This window comes from Gavia stellata, chromosome Z (genome assembly GCF_030936135.1).
Source record: "Gavia stellata isolate bGavSte3 chromosome Z, bGavSte3.hap2, whole genome shotgun sequence".
Lineage (NCBI taxonomy): Eukaryota > Metazoa > Chordata > Aves > Gaviiformes > Gaviidae > Gavia > Gavia stellata.
In genome coordinates, this window is record NC_082637.1 from 56,023,022 (window position 1) to 56,041,930 (window position 18,909).

The 18,909-nt window shown below is 39.5% G+C and overlaps 1 protein-coding gene across 1 annotated transcript in view; it reads right to left on the reverse strand.

The window, feature by feature from the left end:
* SLC44A1 (solute carrier family 44 member 1) overlaps positions 1–18,909 on the reverse strand; it is a 65,347-nt gene that overhangs the window by 11,642 nt on the left and 34,796 nt on the right. The window contains exons 5-9 of the mRNA XM_059834024.1: positions 10,820–10,913; positions 6,374–6,543; positions 4,318–4,407; positions 2,141–2,268; positions 1,074–1,260 (exon numbers count right to left, since the gene is read on the reverse strand). Of these exons, the coding sequence (XP_059690007.1) occupies positions 1,074–1,260; positions 2,141–2,268; positions 4,318–4,407; positions 6,374–6,543; positions 10,820–10,913 (669 nt within the window). The remainder of the gene's footprint in view (positions 1–1,073; positions 1,261–2,140; positions 2,269–4,317; positions 4,408–6,373; positions 6,544–10,819; positions 10,914–18,909) is intronic.

Below are 18,909 nucleotides of genomic sequence, written 5' to 3' on the forward strand. Positions count from 1 at the left end.
AGTCACTGTGCAATGGTCTTTAACTCACAGAATGAAGCATGGGACTGAGACTTAACTCACTTTCAGAGGTGGACATTTTCTGCACATAGCACAGCATGTAATGGAAACTAAAAATTTCAACAGTAATGAGAACAAGAACACGTGAATTCTATTACCTCCATCCCTTGCTAAGGATTCAGGCTATGAAATAAAAAATATTTATCTTGTGTTATCCTGAAATAGCTCTGTGACCTGAAACGCTGCTACTTTTGGTTCAGCAGTAAACAATAAATTTCAAAATTCTAAGGTTTTAATAATGAACGATGGTCTCTATTGTCTACAACTTACTGCAAAATAACACAGACATCTTCCATTTTAAAAAGCAGTTGCTAGGTTTCTCTGGCGAAGTCCCTAAGACTTGCATCTATACGACTGACTAATTCTAGAAGCTCTCATCAGACCATGAACACAAACAAAGCTCTCATCTTCCACGTGCTTCACAGCAGGCAGAAATTGAGAGTACATTGGCTGCTCTCAGAATATGGTGTACGAACAGCAGAAAAATCTCCCTAATAATCCTGGAAAATGCTGAAATAATATTAGACCCCTAAGTTACGAACAACTGAACACTACTTTGAGTATATTTACATTTTGGGAGACAGTAAATACGTGCAACAGCCCTTTCATTACTATGTCTTCATCTGTGTAAGTACTGGCTACAATACAATACAATAGCTTATGACATTAGCTGTAAGATTAGCTGGTTTTGACCTGTTTATGTAAGATTAGAGGGAATTATTTGAAAAATTGTTACAGCAGTCTTACTAATGGAGTCTTGTGGTTTGCAACATGCCAACTTGCATCAAATCAAAAAGCTGGCCTAAGGCACAATGTAACATACTGGGAATGCATACTCAAACGCACAACAACTTTCTTGAGACAAGTGTTTTCAAGTCACTGAAGCAGACAACAACAGATGCATAAGATGTGAGGTTTTTTTTCTAGAGGTTCCCACATGTTTTTTAACCAATTCTGCCTGAAATCATACCAAAATGAAGTGGAATTTATTTAAAATAAGCCTGGTAGCTGCTTACCTGTAGTACCAAGGAAAAGCAGGACTGTGATCCAGTATGTCCAGAAGAGGATAAGCACAAAGAATGTCCAAAATGGCTGGAAGACTAGCAGTGGCAGGTGAATGAAAACCTTGCCGGCCACGTGGAACAAGGCAATGGTGAGAGCTACTCGTTTGCGCATAATTAACATTATCAAGAACAAGATAACCTAGAGGGAGAAGTTTCCAAATCACATTTTAGAGAATTGAAAAATAAGCATACTACCATTTTGCACAGCTAGGATATTCAAACACAGCAAATTAACACATGCTTTACCTATAAGATCACAAGATCAAAATGTAAAACCTCTATCAGCTTAATCTGGTGATAACTTATCTTCCAAATTACATTTTTGGGAAATTCCAATCTCATAATTATGTATTTGGAATCATCAGCCTCAAGCTTATGTGATTAGACCAGATTCTATCCTCGATTATGCTTTACAAAGCTGTGAAATCAGCAAGTTTTAACAAAGAATACAATTTAACATCCATATTTGGGCATGGTGTGGTGGACTTGTCATATAAGTTAGTCAAACATTGTCAATTTTTAGTAGTAAAGTCAATAACTCCGAAATGAACAGCAAGGCCTGAAGAAGATAAAGTTGTTCAGTAATAATTTCAGTATTTTAGTTCACAATGATCCAATGGAAAAAGTTTGGGAACAACTGATTTCAGAAGTAGGAATGGTCTAAGGACTTTTAAATAAACTGAAATGATGAAGTACCTCTGAACTGGGAACCTAAGAAAAATCTCGTAAGTGAAACTGGATTGGGAGTCCAATATTGTATTAATTCATGGAAGTCCCTGTGGACATTTTACAGTAGAGGAGAGTAGCTGCATGGTTAGGAACTCTCCCCTGACTCAAAAACAGGTACTACATAACAATGTCTGGAAGCCAAAAACAACCACAAAATCACCACAACAAAGCCTGCAGTAGAAATAAACTCTTCAAAAATTTGTGCAATATAAACCTTTCACCTGAATATAAAAATAGAGACAACCAGGAAGACAGAACAAGAAAATAATATAGTCATTAGCAAAGCATACCGTGAAGACTGTAGCTGAAATGGCATAGATCAGAAGAGCCTGAAGATTGTCTTTGGCTATTTGAGTCTCAACAGCACTGGCAGATATTCGTTGCTTAGCATAGAGCCACCACAGAATTCCTGTACCACCTATGTTTTAGAGAGGAAAAAAAAAAACGAAAAAGGTAACTGAAAGATACTCCTATGTGACACAGTTATACTACCTAGTACCAAAAAAACTAAACAGTTTCTTCTTTTAAGTGTAGTCTGGTACAGAATGCTCAAGGGCACTGATGGCTAACCCAGCAGGAACTTCTGAGGATGGAGAAGTGCCCTGTTTTCAAGTGGATATACTCTTTTCTCAGTCTTACCCCACTATGACCACTTAAGAGACTTACAGCTCTTTGACTCTGTGTTTTAGGGTGAAGTGCACAAGAGGACTAGTTCAATGGGAGCCCTAACAACGAAGATCACAGCTCCCATTAGACAGGCGATAGAGTAACAAAAAGAAGAATAAAGAGGTATATGGTAGGACATATGTATATATGTGTATAATACAGTAGGGAGTAAGAATTTAGGAAGGGGAACAGAGACGGACCTTTGGATTAGGATGCAAAATAACAAGAGGAACAAAAGGAGGAGTCTACAGCTCCTGGGAAGACTAATTGAGAAGAAAGGGAACAGCCCTGATACTGAAAACAGCACCTCACCTGCATCAGACTATGTCTTTTGGGCACTGGAAAACACATCAGTGAAAGGCTCAGGAGGCCAGTATAGTGTGAGGTACTTTCTACTAATCCCTGTTATGGCTAGAATCTCATTCTCATATTCTAGCTACCTTTCCAAGGTAGAACTTTTCTTAAATACAAGACTCCAGCCTCTCAGGGAGGCTTTTGAGTATCTCTTTTGAGTATCCATCTCTGTTCTGTTGGTATTTCTGAATCAGCTGGATAAGCTTATCTAGAGATAACAAGTCTTTGCTGAAGGTACTCCATTCAGGTCTAAAATGGAGGATGCTCTTTTGTTGTCCCCTAAACAAACAGTGAATACCGAATAAGCAATGTCTCACAAATGACGTGTTCTTATTCAGTCTGTGTAATGGATGCGATTTTTCAGAATATAATAACAGATGGCAATGTCATTCAACTCTTTCACTCAACATAGTTGCTCAGCTTCTAAGGAGACTATAAATGAAAAAAAAATAAATCTCTCTTTCCCCTTTTCTGTGGTCAGAGATCCTATGAACAGTAAGCAGAAAAGCCAAGTGATCCTGAAAAGACATAGATGGTCTGCTGATTTTTTTCCATCCCTTGCAGTCATCCATTGCAAGAATTAAACTGCTAGTACTTCCTAATTTAATTATTCTATTTTTGTTCCTTCCCTACAGTCATTTGCCCATACATTTTGGCTTTGCTACTGAGTATGAGTAATAGAAAACTTTAGTTTTACAAATGTAAAAGTTAATGCAATAAAGCAAGGCTATCTTCATGCAAGCTAAATAATTTTGGATGAGGCAGTCTGTGGCCATTCCCAAGACGGCATGGTTGGTTGCATTTCATACATGACCTAGGTCATGCAGGACTTTGAGTCATATGGAAATACAACGATTTGATTAGAAATGCTAGAAAAGCACATTTGCTTCGTCTCCTCAAAAACAGATCTTAAGATACACCCATAGAGCTACTTGGAGGACTGAAGGGGCTGATGAACCCGTCAGGGTTGTATGGACACATCTACATCTTAAGGGTCCCCTGAGGCTGCATAAACAATAGTTGCCCTTTGATTCCTGCATGCTTGAATACACCCAGCGGGTGAGTATGCCACCAGACACACCCAAAGTAGCTGTCTTGCTCCCACATTTGGAAGGCAGGTTAAGAAGTAGTCAACGTTTAGGGCTGTGCTACAAGTGCTGTGAGGAATATCCCGTATTGCCTACATGGGCTCTAGTGAGATAGGCTGACAGGAAGCTTGCCAGCCAAGCCGGGAGTGCAGCAAATCTCTAAGGAACAATGCACTCTCTGGGAAAGGACTGCAATTACAAAGGTGGCATTTTTGACATTTGTATTGCAAGGGACTAAAAGGAAAGCTGAAGGGAAATGCATGGTCCAAGATCTGTGCTGGATGTAGCTGGCCTGAGGACATGGAGCACAAAGATGAGAGAACTGGGCACTCAGAAAGTGGTAGACAAACAAGACTTACCAAGTGACCCCAGAATGACAAGAATTGTTAAAATCCAGACAAGTACTCTTGAAATGTACCTGATTATAACCATCAAAATCATGGACAACACTGCAAAAGAAGACAAATAAAATAAGTAAGCAATTATTTCAAGTAGAAATAGCTTCCTAATTCTCCCACTGCACTGAGATAACTGCCTTCTAACAGAATTTTTAGACAGAGATTTATTTTATGAGGCTTACAAACTCACTGCCCAGACAGTTAAGGAAATTAGGCACCTCTACACCTTCTGCTTTGATACTGTTGACTAAAACAAAGACAGCATAAATACATTTACATGGTACATTAAATATAAGACATAATGTGTACATACAGACAGAGATGTATTTAGACAATGACAAAACAGACAGCAAGACATGATAGTACTCTGGGTCTGGTAACATGAGCACACCTCCTGAGGACCAGAGCAGAATTTGCACTCAAATACACTTGCCAAACAAGTGCAGATAATGTGACACCTGTGTATTCCAAAATGTCATGCCAGTAAAAAGAGAAAAAATTACTACTTCATTTTCAAAATTTAGAATGAGTTCTTTAACAGGCTTTGTTCATATAGTTCCACAGCCATTCAGGAACTGCATGTTAAAAAGCCCTCTACATGTTAAAAAGCCCTCTACAATCTCAGCCAACTAAGACTTTGTGAGCAGTGTGTGTAAGTGTGTGCACATTATTTTTGCATATACTTATTTGTGTACAGCAGTTATATGAAAACCACTAGAACCTGGCTTTCTGAATCACACAATCTTACCCATTGTTTAAAAATAAATAAATTCTGTTTAACTATAAAGGTATAAAAAATATTTTTTAAATTAACTGTACGTAAAAGTCTGTACTAACTTCTGACTCTAACCCAACAGTAGCACTGCTAATCAGCCACTAGCTTTCAGATTCAGAACAGTCTTTCTACCATTATTATCAAATACTGCAGCTGTCAGGATAGAAGAATAAACAGCTTTCCAGTTACAGTTGAAAAGACACTCAATGGTCTTTTGTGTTTTGGGTTTTTTTTTTAATGGTATCTAGCATCCTCCTTTGGGTGTTTTGGTGTTTTGGTTTGGTTTTTTTTGGGGGGGGGGGGGTTGTTGTTGTTGGTTTGTTTTGTTTTTTTTTTTTTAACCAAAAAGGCAGACTGAAAACAAAGGAATTCTTCATGTGGTACAGCTTTGCAGTGTTTCTTTCTAAACCACACACTGCTCATATACATGGATAGATTCTGGAGCTTCCCATTTTAGGATTTCAGATTTTATACTTGGTAGGCGTAAAATACACTCATTAGGAAATTAATTTATGTGAGTGAGTAGCATTCTGCCTTCATTCACAAGAATTTGTTAGAATAGCACTTCAGCCTAGCGCCATGTGTCAATCTACGGGCCAGAGGCATCTCACGACTGGAGAAACAATTCAGCACCTCTATACTGCTGGGAATTTCCAGCTCTTCAGAGAAGGCTCAGATTTTCAAAGGCCTGAAGTTTTTAACTTTGGGGGAAGGGGAAGAAGGGGGTAACACACAATACAACAAATGGGCACCTGACTTCCTTGTTTTCCCTCTGAAAGTTCTCATATCTCTGCACAAGTATGTTAAATGAAACTAAATCCCTACATTTTAGAACAGTGTGCTATTGTGCACTTCTCACCCTGTTCTTTTTATTTGCAAAGGTTTTATTTGGACTTGGGTTAGCAGACGATGAATATTAGAAAAGGGAAAGGTGAGTATTATAATAAAAATGAGAACAATGGGGATGCTCTGTTAACTGTACCAAAACTAATGTTGGCTAATCAACTGCCACATATCCTCTGTATCTCATGATCAGTGGAAGAGGAGAAAAAACAGGAATGCATATGTATATTGCTTCTGAATAAGTTATCCATGTCAAATAACATTTAAAAAAAGCATTCTGAACCATTTTCTAAGGGCTCATTGCTATCATACATTTTTTTGCTCACATTGTGGTTAGAGGGTGTTAACAATCTCCTAATGCAGTACTAAGAAAAAGCTAGTAATGAGAAAAACAATTACCTAGTGATAACAAGCAAAGTCCCATTATAATCTCTTTGCTGGTCATAACTCCACTAATCAGCCTGTGTAAGACACTACTGTCACTGACAAAGGTGATCAGGGCCTCTGCAAACTTGGCATAGCAGGAAATGTTCACAGGAGCACAGCGATGGAAGAATGGAATAGGTGCACTGGTGACACAAGAAAAAAAAAATCAGAAAAAAAAATTACTCCTACTTAATATAAATGCCACATCAACACACAGATGAAAGGTGAATAGATGCAACCACTCCACCCTCATAACATCATAACCAGAAACCATGTGTTGAATGCACAAGTGCTGCTGGAATGAGGATGATCATAATGGGAAATGATGCAGTTCTTACACGTAACCCTGTGAGGCTGGAGTGCCCAGTCCAATAGGAAATTATTACCCTCCCACCATTAAATAGCAAGGCTCAGAAAACACATGTTCCTAATTTCCACTTAAATGTCTCTCATTCAAGTGTCAGGTGGTGAACCACTTGTGTTAGAATGGAATACTGGCCCTTACTTGCAGCAAAAGAAATCCCAGAATGACAATGCTCTTCTTGCAAGTGTACATGTCATACTAAAAGACATCAGCACTTACAACTGCTGCCAAGCAAAACCAATGCATTTATTCTTATCCTTTCCCATACTAAGCTTGCTCTCGTATTGAAGATTACAATCACAGTGTTTACTTTCATTAACTTTGTTAAAATTATGCACTACATTCTTTGCAAAACAGGTAAAGATGCCTCTATTGTTTCATTATTCCCGAACTGTTTTGGAAGCATCCTCCCCAAAAATACTGATGCTATGCATTAAACTTTGCAGAATGCTCAGCAGAACCTGTTATCAAGTCCATCAGAGGAATATACAAGAGAGCAAAAACTTCACTTTAAAAATGGGTAATTTTGTTTTCCAAACGTTTTCCATTAAGTAGCTGCCTTTCTTGCTCATAAACTATGTCAGATCTCAAAGTGGCCTATTACATCTTTTGATCAGTCTTCCCAATTACACCTCAGACACAAGTTCCTTCCTGTAATTGTATCCAATGAAAGAAATGTCTTTTGTATTAAGTCAGTCTTTTCTTCTAACCGCTAAATTTGTTTCACTCTCCCCAATCTTCCTTCCTTAAAAGATTTCAGTGGGCTGTAGCAGCAATGCGCTTAATCTTTGCAGTTTCCCCATTTCAGCAATGACCTATAAACCAGCAATTTTCTGTACTCAGTAACTATTTGTTAAGCGCAAGCACTTCCAAAATTGTCATTTTAAACACGTAGTGAGTAAAACAGTTGCCTTTAGCGCATCTTTTCAATGCATTGTATTTGGGGAAAAAAAGACAAGATGCTGAAAACCATTAGTGTGTAATTATTCTGTACAGAATTCAGGAGACATTATGATCACCTGCCATACCTAGGTAATTAATAAAGCCTAGGTTTTTGTTTGAAGTGACTGACAATCATAAATTACATGGTTTTAAACTCTCTGTGCTGAGTAGGTAAATGTATTTGGAGATGCTCATATTGATAGTCTACTTTTAGGTGGTGATGAAGACAGCAGTTAAGTACAGCAAAGTAATTGTGAATTAGTCACAGTTGTCAAAAACTAATTTAAACCCATAATGATGGCTGCCCTATTTAAAAGGCGACCCGTGTATCCTCTCAGCCCCTTACAACACAGGCTATTTTGGAAAATGCAGCATACCGCAGTTCATTATATGCGGAGAAACTGGGAAATACTGAAATCTGAGAGGTTTAGTTAATTGTTAACTGCTCCAACTTTGCAGAAAGCCTAGAGCATTTAAAAGTTGTCAATATCAATTACAAAGTGCAAATTCTGAGCTGGGAGTAGGCAGAAGACTGTCATTCCTGCATCCAAATACGAAAATACCCATGTTGAAAAGGGAAGCTAATGGGATTAAAAAGCTGTTCCAAAATACACGCCAACAGAGGAAAAAATGCTTTTTGTGTACCTGAGCTTATGTTATGCGTCTAATATCCCTTAAGCTATAGCAATTTCACTACGCATTTTAAGCGACCTATTTTTGTGTGCAATAATTAATTTCTAACTTTGTTGTAATTAATTAAAAAAAATGAGGTTAGTGGTTCCTACAAGTCTTCTTGAGTAAATAGGACTCCTGAGAATCCACCTTTTGAGATCTTCAGTGGTTCTGACTGAATAAGTGGGCGAGGTAATGTGTCTTGGTTAATACAACAACAGAGATATTCTCAGTGACCTATGCTATTTTATGTGGCCTCTTGATTATAACTTGGGATATTACATACCAAAATGGAATTACATGTTTCTGAGACTAACAACATGATACTTCATCATGAACATGCCCAAGTAAAGCTCAAGCCAGCAGATGATGATGTTAAAAATTGTATTTTTAAAACAATATTCAAATGAATTTAATAGACCTATCTGACTATTCAAGCACTAGGTTCCAGAGGAGACCTTTTTCCTCTCGCTGCTACACCTGGGCATATGTAGCAACCTGTGTATGAGGAGCCTGGTTGGAATGCCACTGCTACCTGCTCCTTATAACGTCTACAAAGCAGCACCTTGGCACAGCTCAGCACAACTGTTTGATAAACGCTGCAGGGAAAAGCTGGATAGGTTTTCCTCTATGGTCCTCTATTTCAAAACTAAACAGTGAAGTCATGCTCTGCTGAGGCTGATATATGCTAGGCACAGTTTCTGGAAGACACGTGTATCATTGGCTGCATTGCTAGACTGCGCTGCTGTTGGATGTAGTGCCTTGAAGCTGGAGGATCAGAGTCCATTGAGAGGAACCTTAAACTGAAGGGTGTGAAGAAGCCTGATCATCAAGCAGAAAACATCAAGGGCCAGTCCTCACAGTATAGACTATCTCCATCCCATGGACCTAATGATGATGGTTCAAATCTCTGACAGATCAAATTTGAAAACGGGAGTGTTAGGTAAGTTCTCCCTGAATGCCTCAGCCTACAGGGTGTTGGGTTTTCATTTGTTTGACACCACAGGATTCCAGTTCCCTTCCAAATTACATTAATTTACTCAAATAATTTAACTAGAAAAATCTGAAGACCAGAGTGGTTTACAGATACAATATTGGCCATTTTTGCTTTAGGGCATTAAGTTCAGACTTTTCAATCTCAGAAAATATTCAAACATATTGAGCATTTTATTCATATCAAATAAAAAAAGGGAAATACTTCACCTACACAATAGCTTTTCAAAAATAACTCTTGAGGTAGTTTTTGTCAGGAATTTACATAATGTCATTAGAGCTCTGACACACTGTTCCATTCTCCTGTTTTCTTATTAAGCTATATTCATCCAGATTGAATGACATGGGAACACACAGTGAGAAAAGTCAATATAATTCTGGCAAAAATTAAGACTGGCAAGCCTTTTCAGTATGCAAGCTGGTACTGAAGTTTTCATTTGTTTTTGTATTACAGCTATAACAGCTGGTTTGCTGCATGGAATATTAATCTGCTGTGGGGAAAAGTAAAAAAAAAGTTAATATTCCAGCTACTTATTGTCACCACAGTACAAAAAAATTATTCACTGGAGAGGCTACCATGCAGACAAGAGAGACTTAAAATTGAAGTTTTTAGAACTGACAGAATTATAACATTTTATAAAACTATAACAGAAAACTATGCATAGGGCAAGACTGCAGTTACAACCCACTACTAAATATGTTTGAGAAGCTAAACTTTGAGAAAACACAACATGATTCTTCTTGAGTGAGTGGAATTACTGACAGAAGGGTGTGCACAACAGCAGACAGATAGCTTCTTTTCTCAGCAATGCTCATCTCCACAGTTCCAGCCAGCATAGCTAGCAGAGTTTCTGGAGCTAGCAACTTTCCTCTCCTACTTCACAAAAGCAGTCTCGTAAAATATTTTGAACAATAAAACTCAAATTGGTCTGTTTATAAAATACAGCTCTATTTTTGATACTTGATCATCCTCATACGGGTCATTTGGGGACTGAAAGAATAAAAAATGAAGCACTTTGCTAAACCTGACTGGTTGAGGTAAGGTGTAGGAAGTGAACTCTGCAGAGAGCTGCATGTGAATGTATCCTTTTTCCTCCCAAAGATCCAAAGTGCTCCATAATTGCCTCTGATCTGCATTGCTGACAGGCAGCTGGATATAGGGTGAAAGGCAGTAAAACAGCTGATACTCAGCACAGTGTCAGTTACACAAGACAGAAGAGAACTTGAAGATACCAGCTCAATACTCGCAGTAACACATATGTGGATAGTTTGGGGTTTTCTTTAAGAATTGCTTTCAAAATGTCTTTTAAAAATATGTGGCAATAATACCCTAAAACATCCACTTGTAAGACAGAATAAATTTGTGCTGCATATTTTCTAAAGAACCATGACGAACAAAACAAATCTCTGCTCCCTCCACCCCCAATCAGACAAGATGTTAATATTACCTCTCTGGAACAGGATATTTAGGACATAACTTGGTGGCCCTTGGATCTGTAGTGTATTCTGATGGCTGTAGTTCATAGCTACACAGAGTGGATCCTGTTAAGAGGAAAAAAAAGACTGATGGGGAAAAAAATAAAAATCAAGTATTCCTGTTCTTTGCAAATGGTATTAAAACTGATATAGGTCCTGAGTCTGTAGCTCCTCACTTTATTACCACAAAGTTATGCTACAGTTCCTCCTGTAATGGAACAATGAATCAAGCCCAACACACGCTTCAGTGTAACAGAATGACACTCTTCATCTAGCTTTGTGTCTTCCAACATTTGTGTATTCAAGTCAAAAAGGCTCATTCACAATGCAGTGTAAAAGAGAAAGACACAAAGCACTTTGAAGTCACCCTCCCCTGTTACTCCACCACGCTTTTTCTTGATCATTTTTAGGGCAAGAATATTGCATAAGACAACATTCATTATAGAAAGAAAACATCAAAGTGGTTTTTTCAGATTTTTTTTTTTTGTGTTTTCAAAATACAACCAGTCTATAGACTTCAGGCAGAGGAACGAAGGAACGAAACTGCTGAGGCTAGAAAGTTGGCTGGAAAATAACACAAACTCTGACCATATTAGATGTCCAAAGCTTTTAACAGAGCTGAACTCTCTCTATAATCAAATTGGTACAGCACAATAAAAATCAAGTTGCCTACAGCCAAATTCAAACATAATTTACGCTTTCCTTAGTATGTGACACTTGCCTAATGGAAGTACATTACCCAGACAGATCTCTTCCCATTTGTCTGTAATCAAGACACTGAATATCTGAGCCAACGCTCCTAGGAATATAGCAACTGCCAAATCAGATTGGAGCCGTGGTTTCTCAGAAACTGGAGGAAGAGGTAAGAAAGTCTCCAACGGTATAAGCTGCCTATCCCATGATGAGTTTCTTCCCAAGCTTGTTTGCTAACAGCTTATTTATTATTCGATCTCCTTCTATGACCAGGTGACCCGCCTAGTGGATGAGGGGAAGGCTGTTGATGTTGTCTACCTGGACTTCAGCAAAGCCTTTGACACTGTTCCCCACAGTATTCTCCTAGAGAAGCTGGCGGCCTGTGGTTTAGACAGGTACACTCTTCGCTGGGTAAAAAACTGGCTGGATGGCCGAGCCCAGAGGGTTGTGGTGAATGGGGTGAAATCCAGCTGGCGGCCGGTCACAAGCGGAGTCCCCCAGGGCTCGGTTTTGGGACCGATCTTGTTTAATATCTTCATTGATGATCTGGATGAGGGGATAGAGTGCTCCCTCAGCAAGTTTGCAGATGACACCAAGTTGGGAGGGAGTGTTGATCTGCTTGAGGGTAGGAAGGCTCTGCAGAGGGATCTGGACAGGCTGGATCGATGGGCTGAGGCCAACCGGATGAAGTTCAATAAGGCCAAGTGCCGGGTTCTACACTTCGGCCACAACAACCCCAGGCAACGCTACAGGCTTGGGGATGAGTGGCTGGAAAGTTCCCCCGCAGAAAAGGACCTGGGGGTGTTGATCGACACCCGGCTGAATATGAGCCAGCAGTGTGCCCAGGTGGCCAAGAAGGCCAACGGCATCCTGGCTTGCATCAGAAATGGTGTGGCCAGCAGGAGCAGGGAGGTGATCATGCCTCTGTACTCGGCTCTGGTGAGGCCGCACCTCGAATACTGTGTTCAGTTTTGGGCCCCTCACTACAAGAAGGACATTGAGGTGCTGGAGCGTGTCCAGAGAAGGGCGACGAAGCTGGTGAGGGGTCTGGAACACAAGTCTTATGAGGAGCGGCTGAGCGAGCTGGGGTTGTTTAGCCTGGAGAAGAGGAGGCTGAGGGGAGACCTTATCGCTCTCTACAACTACCTGAAAGGGGGTTGCAGAGAGGTGGGTGTTGGTCTCTTCTCCCAAGTGACTAGTGACAGGACTAGAGGAAATGGCCTCAAGTTGCGACAGGGGAGGTTCAGGCTAGACATTAGGAAAAAGTTCTTCACTGAGAGAGTGGTGAAACACTGGAATAGGCTGCCCAGGGAGGTGGTAGAGTCACCCTCCCTGGAGGTATTCAAGGAGCGTGTGGATGTGGCATTGTGGGATGTAGCTTGATGGACATTGTGCTGTGTGGTGTTGGGTGGGTTGTGGCTTGTTATTGTTGTTGTGTGGCGTGGGTTTTGTGGTTGTGTGGTTTTTTTTTTGTTTGTTTTTGGTTTTTTTTTTTTTTTTGTGGGTTTTTTGATGTTGTGTGTTGTTTTTTTTTTTTTTTTTTTTTTTTCCCCCCCCCCCCCCAGGTTGGACTCGATGATCTTACAGGTCTTTTCCAACCGTACTGATTCTGTGATTCTGTGATTTACTCCCCAGAGCAAGGGCTCTGGATACATAGCCTTTAGTGTTCTTTTTTCCTACATAATAAACTAAGGACATCTTGATCATCCCTATAAATAATCAATTATTTCCATTATGAAAGTCTCCTCTCCAGAAATACTTCATAGCAGAGAGTTCTACAAACTGGATCTGGATAATACATACACACTTTTACCCAAATTAAACCAAGACTTTTGACAAACAGCCTTATCTTGGCCTGTGTGATACCAAACAGAAGTATTATTTGTAGAAATTGTAGAATATTATTTGCATAAACCTTGTTTACTATTGCCACATTGCTACCTCTATGAAGAGACATCTTCTATTTACAGACTGAAAGAGAAGACAGAGAGCAGCTGAGCAGGTTATCCCATGCAGTCTCTGGAACACTACTTAAATACCACTTCTACGAATTACTTTTTCGATCCAAAACACCAAATAGACCACTGAAGAAAGTTAGATTTCCTGCAAATAGAAGGTATCAGGTAAAATATCTGAACTCCATTTTCAATTATACTGTTTACATGAATCCTTATGCCTATACTTGCTTATGTCGAAAATGTGGCATCAGATAAACAGGCTTCAGACAAAACCACCTTCCTTACATCATAGTTGTAAACATAGTATCTAAAAGTAATTATTCTTTTTGGACAAAAGGCTCTATACTGCTGCAAAATTTTTTAAATCTGTTCTTGTAGATATGAAAACTTCTGGGTCAAGTGCGTTTACAAACAACTCCAGAATCTGATGGAGGGGCAGCAGTAGAGAGAGTCATGTGTTTATTTTAAAAACAGAAAGAAAAAGAAGACTGCAGACATTTACCTTTATTTCATTTTGCTTTGAATATAGGCTGAAAGCTAAGTTATAAAGATGGCTAGAATAAGAAGTGCTATAGGAAGAAGTGGGGGGGGCTGTCTATGGACAACTGTATACAGATTCGTGATACAGAATGTTTGGTGCCAGGTTGGTAATTCTGCCATTCAACACTACCAGTGTTAAACTACAGTTTAAGTATCTAACGCAGAGGCCCCCACACCTAAATAAGTCTAAGAGACACAGCTGATCTGTGGATGTCCATGCTTCCTTGTGACTTCTACCAGTTCAGGAAGAAGGGAAAAAGGACAGGATTTGCTACGGTCAGGGAAGCAGGATCTAGAAGATCTCTGTGCAAAGAACTTATTTGTATCACAAACGTAAGCCAAGCAAAACCGAATGCCAGATCCTGATCTGCAACACAGGTCACAAGCCATTCAAGTAGGACTTGTAGACTACAGTAACCCAACAAACCCCTGGCTGTGGAGGAAACTGAAGGCACCTTGCGAGGTCCCTCTGGAACCCAACAGCATGTTCCCTCCTGTCACGCAATGGAGCAGTGGACGGCTCTGGCTGCCACTATCATCTCTTGCCTGGGAACTGCTCTTGGGGCTCCTTTGGATCTCTTCCCTTCAGCTGTCCACCTCACATAGTGTGCTGCTTTAGACTCACAGCCAAGCAGAAAAATATTTTCATGGAGTTTGTCAGACAAGGGACATTAACCACCCATCATCTTAAACAAACTACCAGTCCAATAGCTGAAATAATGCCCATGAGATATATCTGTCCTTTTGTCCTATATAATTAGGCAGAATAAATTTTTACTATTCCCACAAATATTTATCTCTTTGTATTTTGAAAACCTTCTGACTTCTCTAATAGCGTGTGGGAGAGTCCTACAACCCAAATGTGTGCTTGAGTAATGTATCACTTTACATCAAACTTAAACTGATTTCTTAACAAAAGAGTCCCTGTACATCAATAAATAAAAGTTAGAATTTTGTAAGGTGAGAGTGTGAGGAATGGACTGCTTTGCCAAACCTTCCACCCCATACTGGTTGTTCTGGGTTAGTAGAGACTGTCTTAGCGCACCCAGTCTTATTAGTGCTGTTTGAGTCTACAAGGCCTGCAAAAGCTTAAAGAAAAATTTGAATCATCTACCTTGCTGATTAGTTTACCAAGCTAGTTTTGGTAATTAGTTTACCAAAGACACTACTATTATTCCTAAATTATTATCACTCATAAATATTTCAAAAACATTATAGGTAGAATTCAGAGAACATCTAAAATGTTTAAAGTAATACATCCTTTGCTTCCTACAGCAGTGCACATATTTCTTCTGTAGAAATGATTAGGTGAACAACATCAAACTGTCCTAGAGGGACTGGATTTGAGATCCCAACGTGTTGTAACCTTAAAGAAAAATACTTCTAAACTATGCAGAGCAACAGTTGCCAGGCTACTGGTAAGCACACAGAGTTTACTGGTCCCACAGTGCTGTATTCAGTGCTTTCACCTACAAAGTGGTATTCTGGAGACACAACACAGCTTCTGTTCCATGGTTTCTTTTCCACAAATAGAGCTCCTCCAGCTGTTAGAGTATTTTGGGGCCGTGACTGGAGCAAAGTATCTCACAAGACAAACTTTCCTTTCAACCTTAACCTAGCCATAGGAGTGAAAGCCACCACTTCCTTTAAAAGCCTTTTTTCTGTTTTGACTAGGCTTGGATTAGTAAGGAGCTGAATTATCTCTTAAAAACAACTACAATTAGCACAAATTATGTAAAGATGCTGTAGAAAGCCAGGACAAAGATGGGGGACCAAACTCTTATTTCAAAGATTTTTTCCAACTGAGAAGGCAAATCATTAAAGGTCTTATGTGCTAAGAGGACCCAGTGCACAGAATAACAAGACGTAACCCCCTGATTCCCACAGCAGTACAGTAAATGGGAAGTTCCATACTAACCCGAGGTCGTCAGATAAAACTACTTTTAGAGACCAGAGCTCCAGCACAGCTTTCCTTCCTGTATTTGCTGTGTTGTAAACAAACACGCAAAGCTTCTGCTACATCAGCATCACCATCAATACAAAAGTTTACAGCTTGAGAAATGGTAAGACTTCCTAAGTCATCTGCTAAGAAGACCAGTCCACAGAGGAAACCACTGACATTAATACTGCCCAAATGATAGTCGTGGAAAGCACACCAGGGGCTCTGGATCCCATTATGAGCTGCTCAGCAGCACCTACCAATCTCTCAACAGTGTTAGCAGGAACTAAACCAAGGAATTCCAGATCTAAAAATACGGACTCATATTTAGAGTCAAGGATTTAAGCAGAAAAACACAGAACTATACAGAGATACCTGGGACAGGTTCAGCATCAGGAGCAGAACAGTCACCTTAGAAGTATGTTGTGCTAAAGTTCGGTACAGCTCCAAGCAGCTCCACATACCCCTTTTCACAGGCACATGGCAAAGCACAGCCTGAGAGACTAGGCACCACAGCTTTGGTAAGGTAATTTATATGATCTTCCATGTATGGTCTCACTGTTCTGAATCTCACTGACACTATGCATGTATTGTGCACGTATGTGACATAACTGACTTCTAAAAGACCATATGATAAAGTAGAGATTATAGTTAAAAAACTCAACAACTTATTCAATTTTAAGCATTCTCTCTCCTTCTCAAGCAACATCCTATTAGTCCCTCAGTAACCTAAATCCTCTAATACAGGAATCAAACACCAGGTAATCACAGATACAGAAATACGTAGAAGTGTTAGCAAGAGTGAGACTGTTTAAATCACAACTATTGGCCTCTGCACTTTCAGCCCAGTGCTAATTCCCCTTGGGTTCTGGGTGATTTATGAGCAACTGTCACCAATTAAAACATAGCTAACATTGTGAATACATGACTCACAGATGATTATGCTTGACCAACCCGTGCAATACAAGCTAAGAGGTACTGGCAGTTGGATATTGACAGAGGTGGAGTTCACTGGTATTCAGGAAGGACAAGGCTCCGAGACTGTCACAGGGATGAAATTCTTAACAGTTCTCTACTTTCCTCACTCCAGAGCTTGACTCAAATCTACCTGGGTGGACTTAGCAGGGTTAGGTTTATGGTTGGACTTGATGATCTTAAAGGTCTTTTCCAACCTAAATGATTCTATGATTTTATTCTACCTGTTGAACTCTAGCAGCTCTAAATTGTTAACCTGAACCACATTACCAGTCCAAAGCTTCATGCAATGTGACAACTTGGTACGCTACCAATAATTGCATATTATCTTACCATATCATGGACTATCAACATGGCATAGAAAAGTAGAAGCTTAAGACACTGGCTCGTGTATCTGTAGGGAATTCTGCTGCAAATTCCACAGCCAAAAACCATAGAACAAGTAGAATGCCAAGCACTAGTTCCACAGAAGGTGGTAAGTTATTATCCATTGCTGACTTCTGGCAGTAACAATGTTGCGTGACCTCAGAAAAGGTGTGCCTACCAGCAGTAATAACAAGACCCTTTCTACATGAACTCCTGCGAAGTGGAAAAAGGCTCAGGCCATCATGAAAGGAAATACACCAATGCTGACCAGACTTTCTTCATTCTTTGTCTGCTAGGTCTGATGACTGTAATTACACCTTGTCTGCAACTATAGGAAATAATTCTACTCAGAACACAAGCACTAAGGATACATAAAGTTTAGTCTTGTATAAGTTTCCTATCTGCCTACAGATTTTTAGAACAAAACCACTCCAGAAGCAGACAAGTTCACATTTGATGCTTGACTTAGGAATGAAGTAGCATTGAGCTGTGCACAGATTAGCATCAGAGCTGGAAATGACTGAAAAATCAAGAACTCCACTTCTTGGCCATTGATTTGAATATGGTCTGAAGGAGCACTTAATGTGGAAGGATCACAGGACTGCACAAACATACCTAAACGTTGCAGCTACCCCTTTTGCAAATGGCACGGGACTAGAGGCAGAAGGCCAAACAAGAACGGAGCTGAACCTTAACACTCTAACCTAATTTCTGAGACCTAGTAGAGTCTAGAAAAATAGTGATGCCTTGAGATGAGCAAGAAGGCATAGGACAGACCACTTTGCAGTCAGGACTTCTCAGATTAATAAGACAGATTTGTTCTCAGTGAAGAACGCAAGCTTCATTCTCTAGATCTATCCACTGGTGCCTTCCAGAAGCACAGAGAGTATTCTAAGAAAGGAAAGTAAGGATTGTAGATATCTAAACTTCAAGTTGTTGCAGCGAGACATACCATCACTTCTTTAAAAGAGTGAGAATTAGAGAGCAGAAGAAATTACAGGCTGCTTTTACAAATACATGTGGGACTCAAGTGAAAGTAAGTATCCTCCAGTGCCTGCAAGAATGTTGCGAGAAAAATCCAACACATAAAACCTGCTACTTAGATCTTTAAATGTCTCCAGAATTTAAGACCACAAAGAGAACTACTGAGATAGCTAAGCGCAGTTACTGTTGTAACTAACTGTACATAAAAATATAAAAATTTAAACAATTTTATATCTTAAAGTCTGAACTCATATAGATGCTATTTCAGTTGTAATTAAAACGCACAGACTATCCTCTTCTCTATCCCCCCCGATTCTTACCAACAGTACAGAAAGTTGAAAACAAATATTTATTTATTCATTCCTCCACTCATATTTCTTCCAGTGCTAAACAAAATCAGTTATTCTGAATCAAATTAAAAATCCATCTAGTCCAGTAGCAGATGTTTCCCCTACTGCATCTTTAGCTTTCCACCACTTACAGCTCAAGGGTATCCTTATCCTTGAATACTAACCTCTTAAATATCCAAACACTATTATTCTAACAGTTTATCCTTTGGTATCTAAAATATCCTCATGTCAGTAAGTTTTGTAAATTAACTATAACT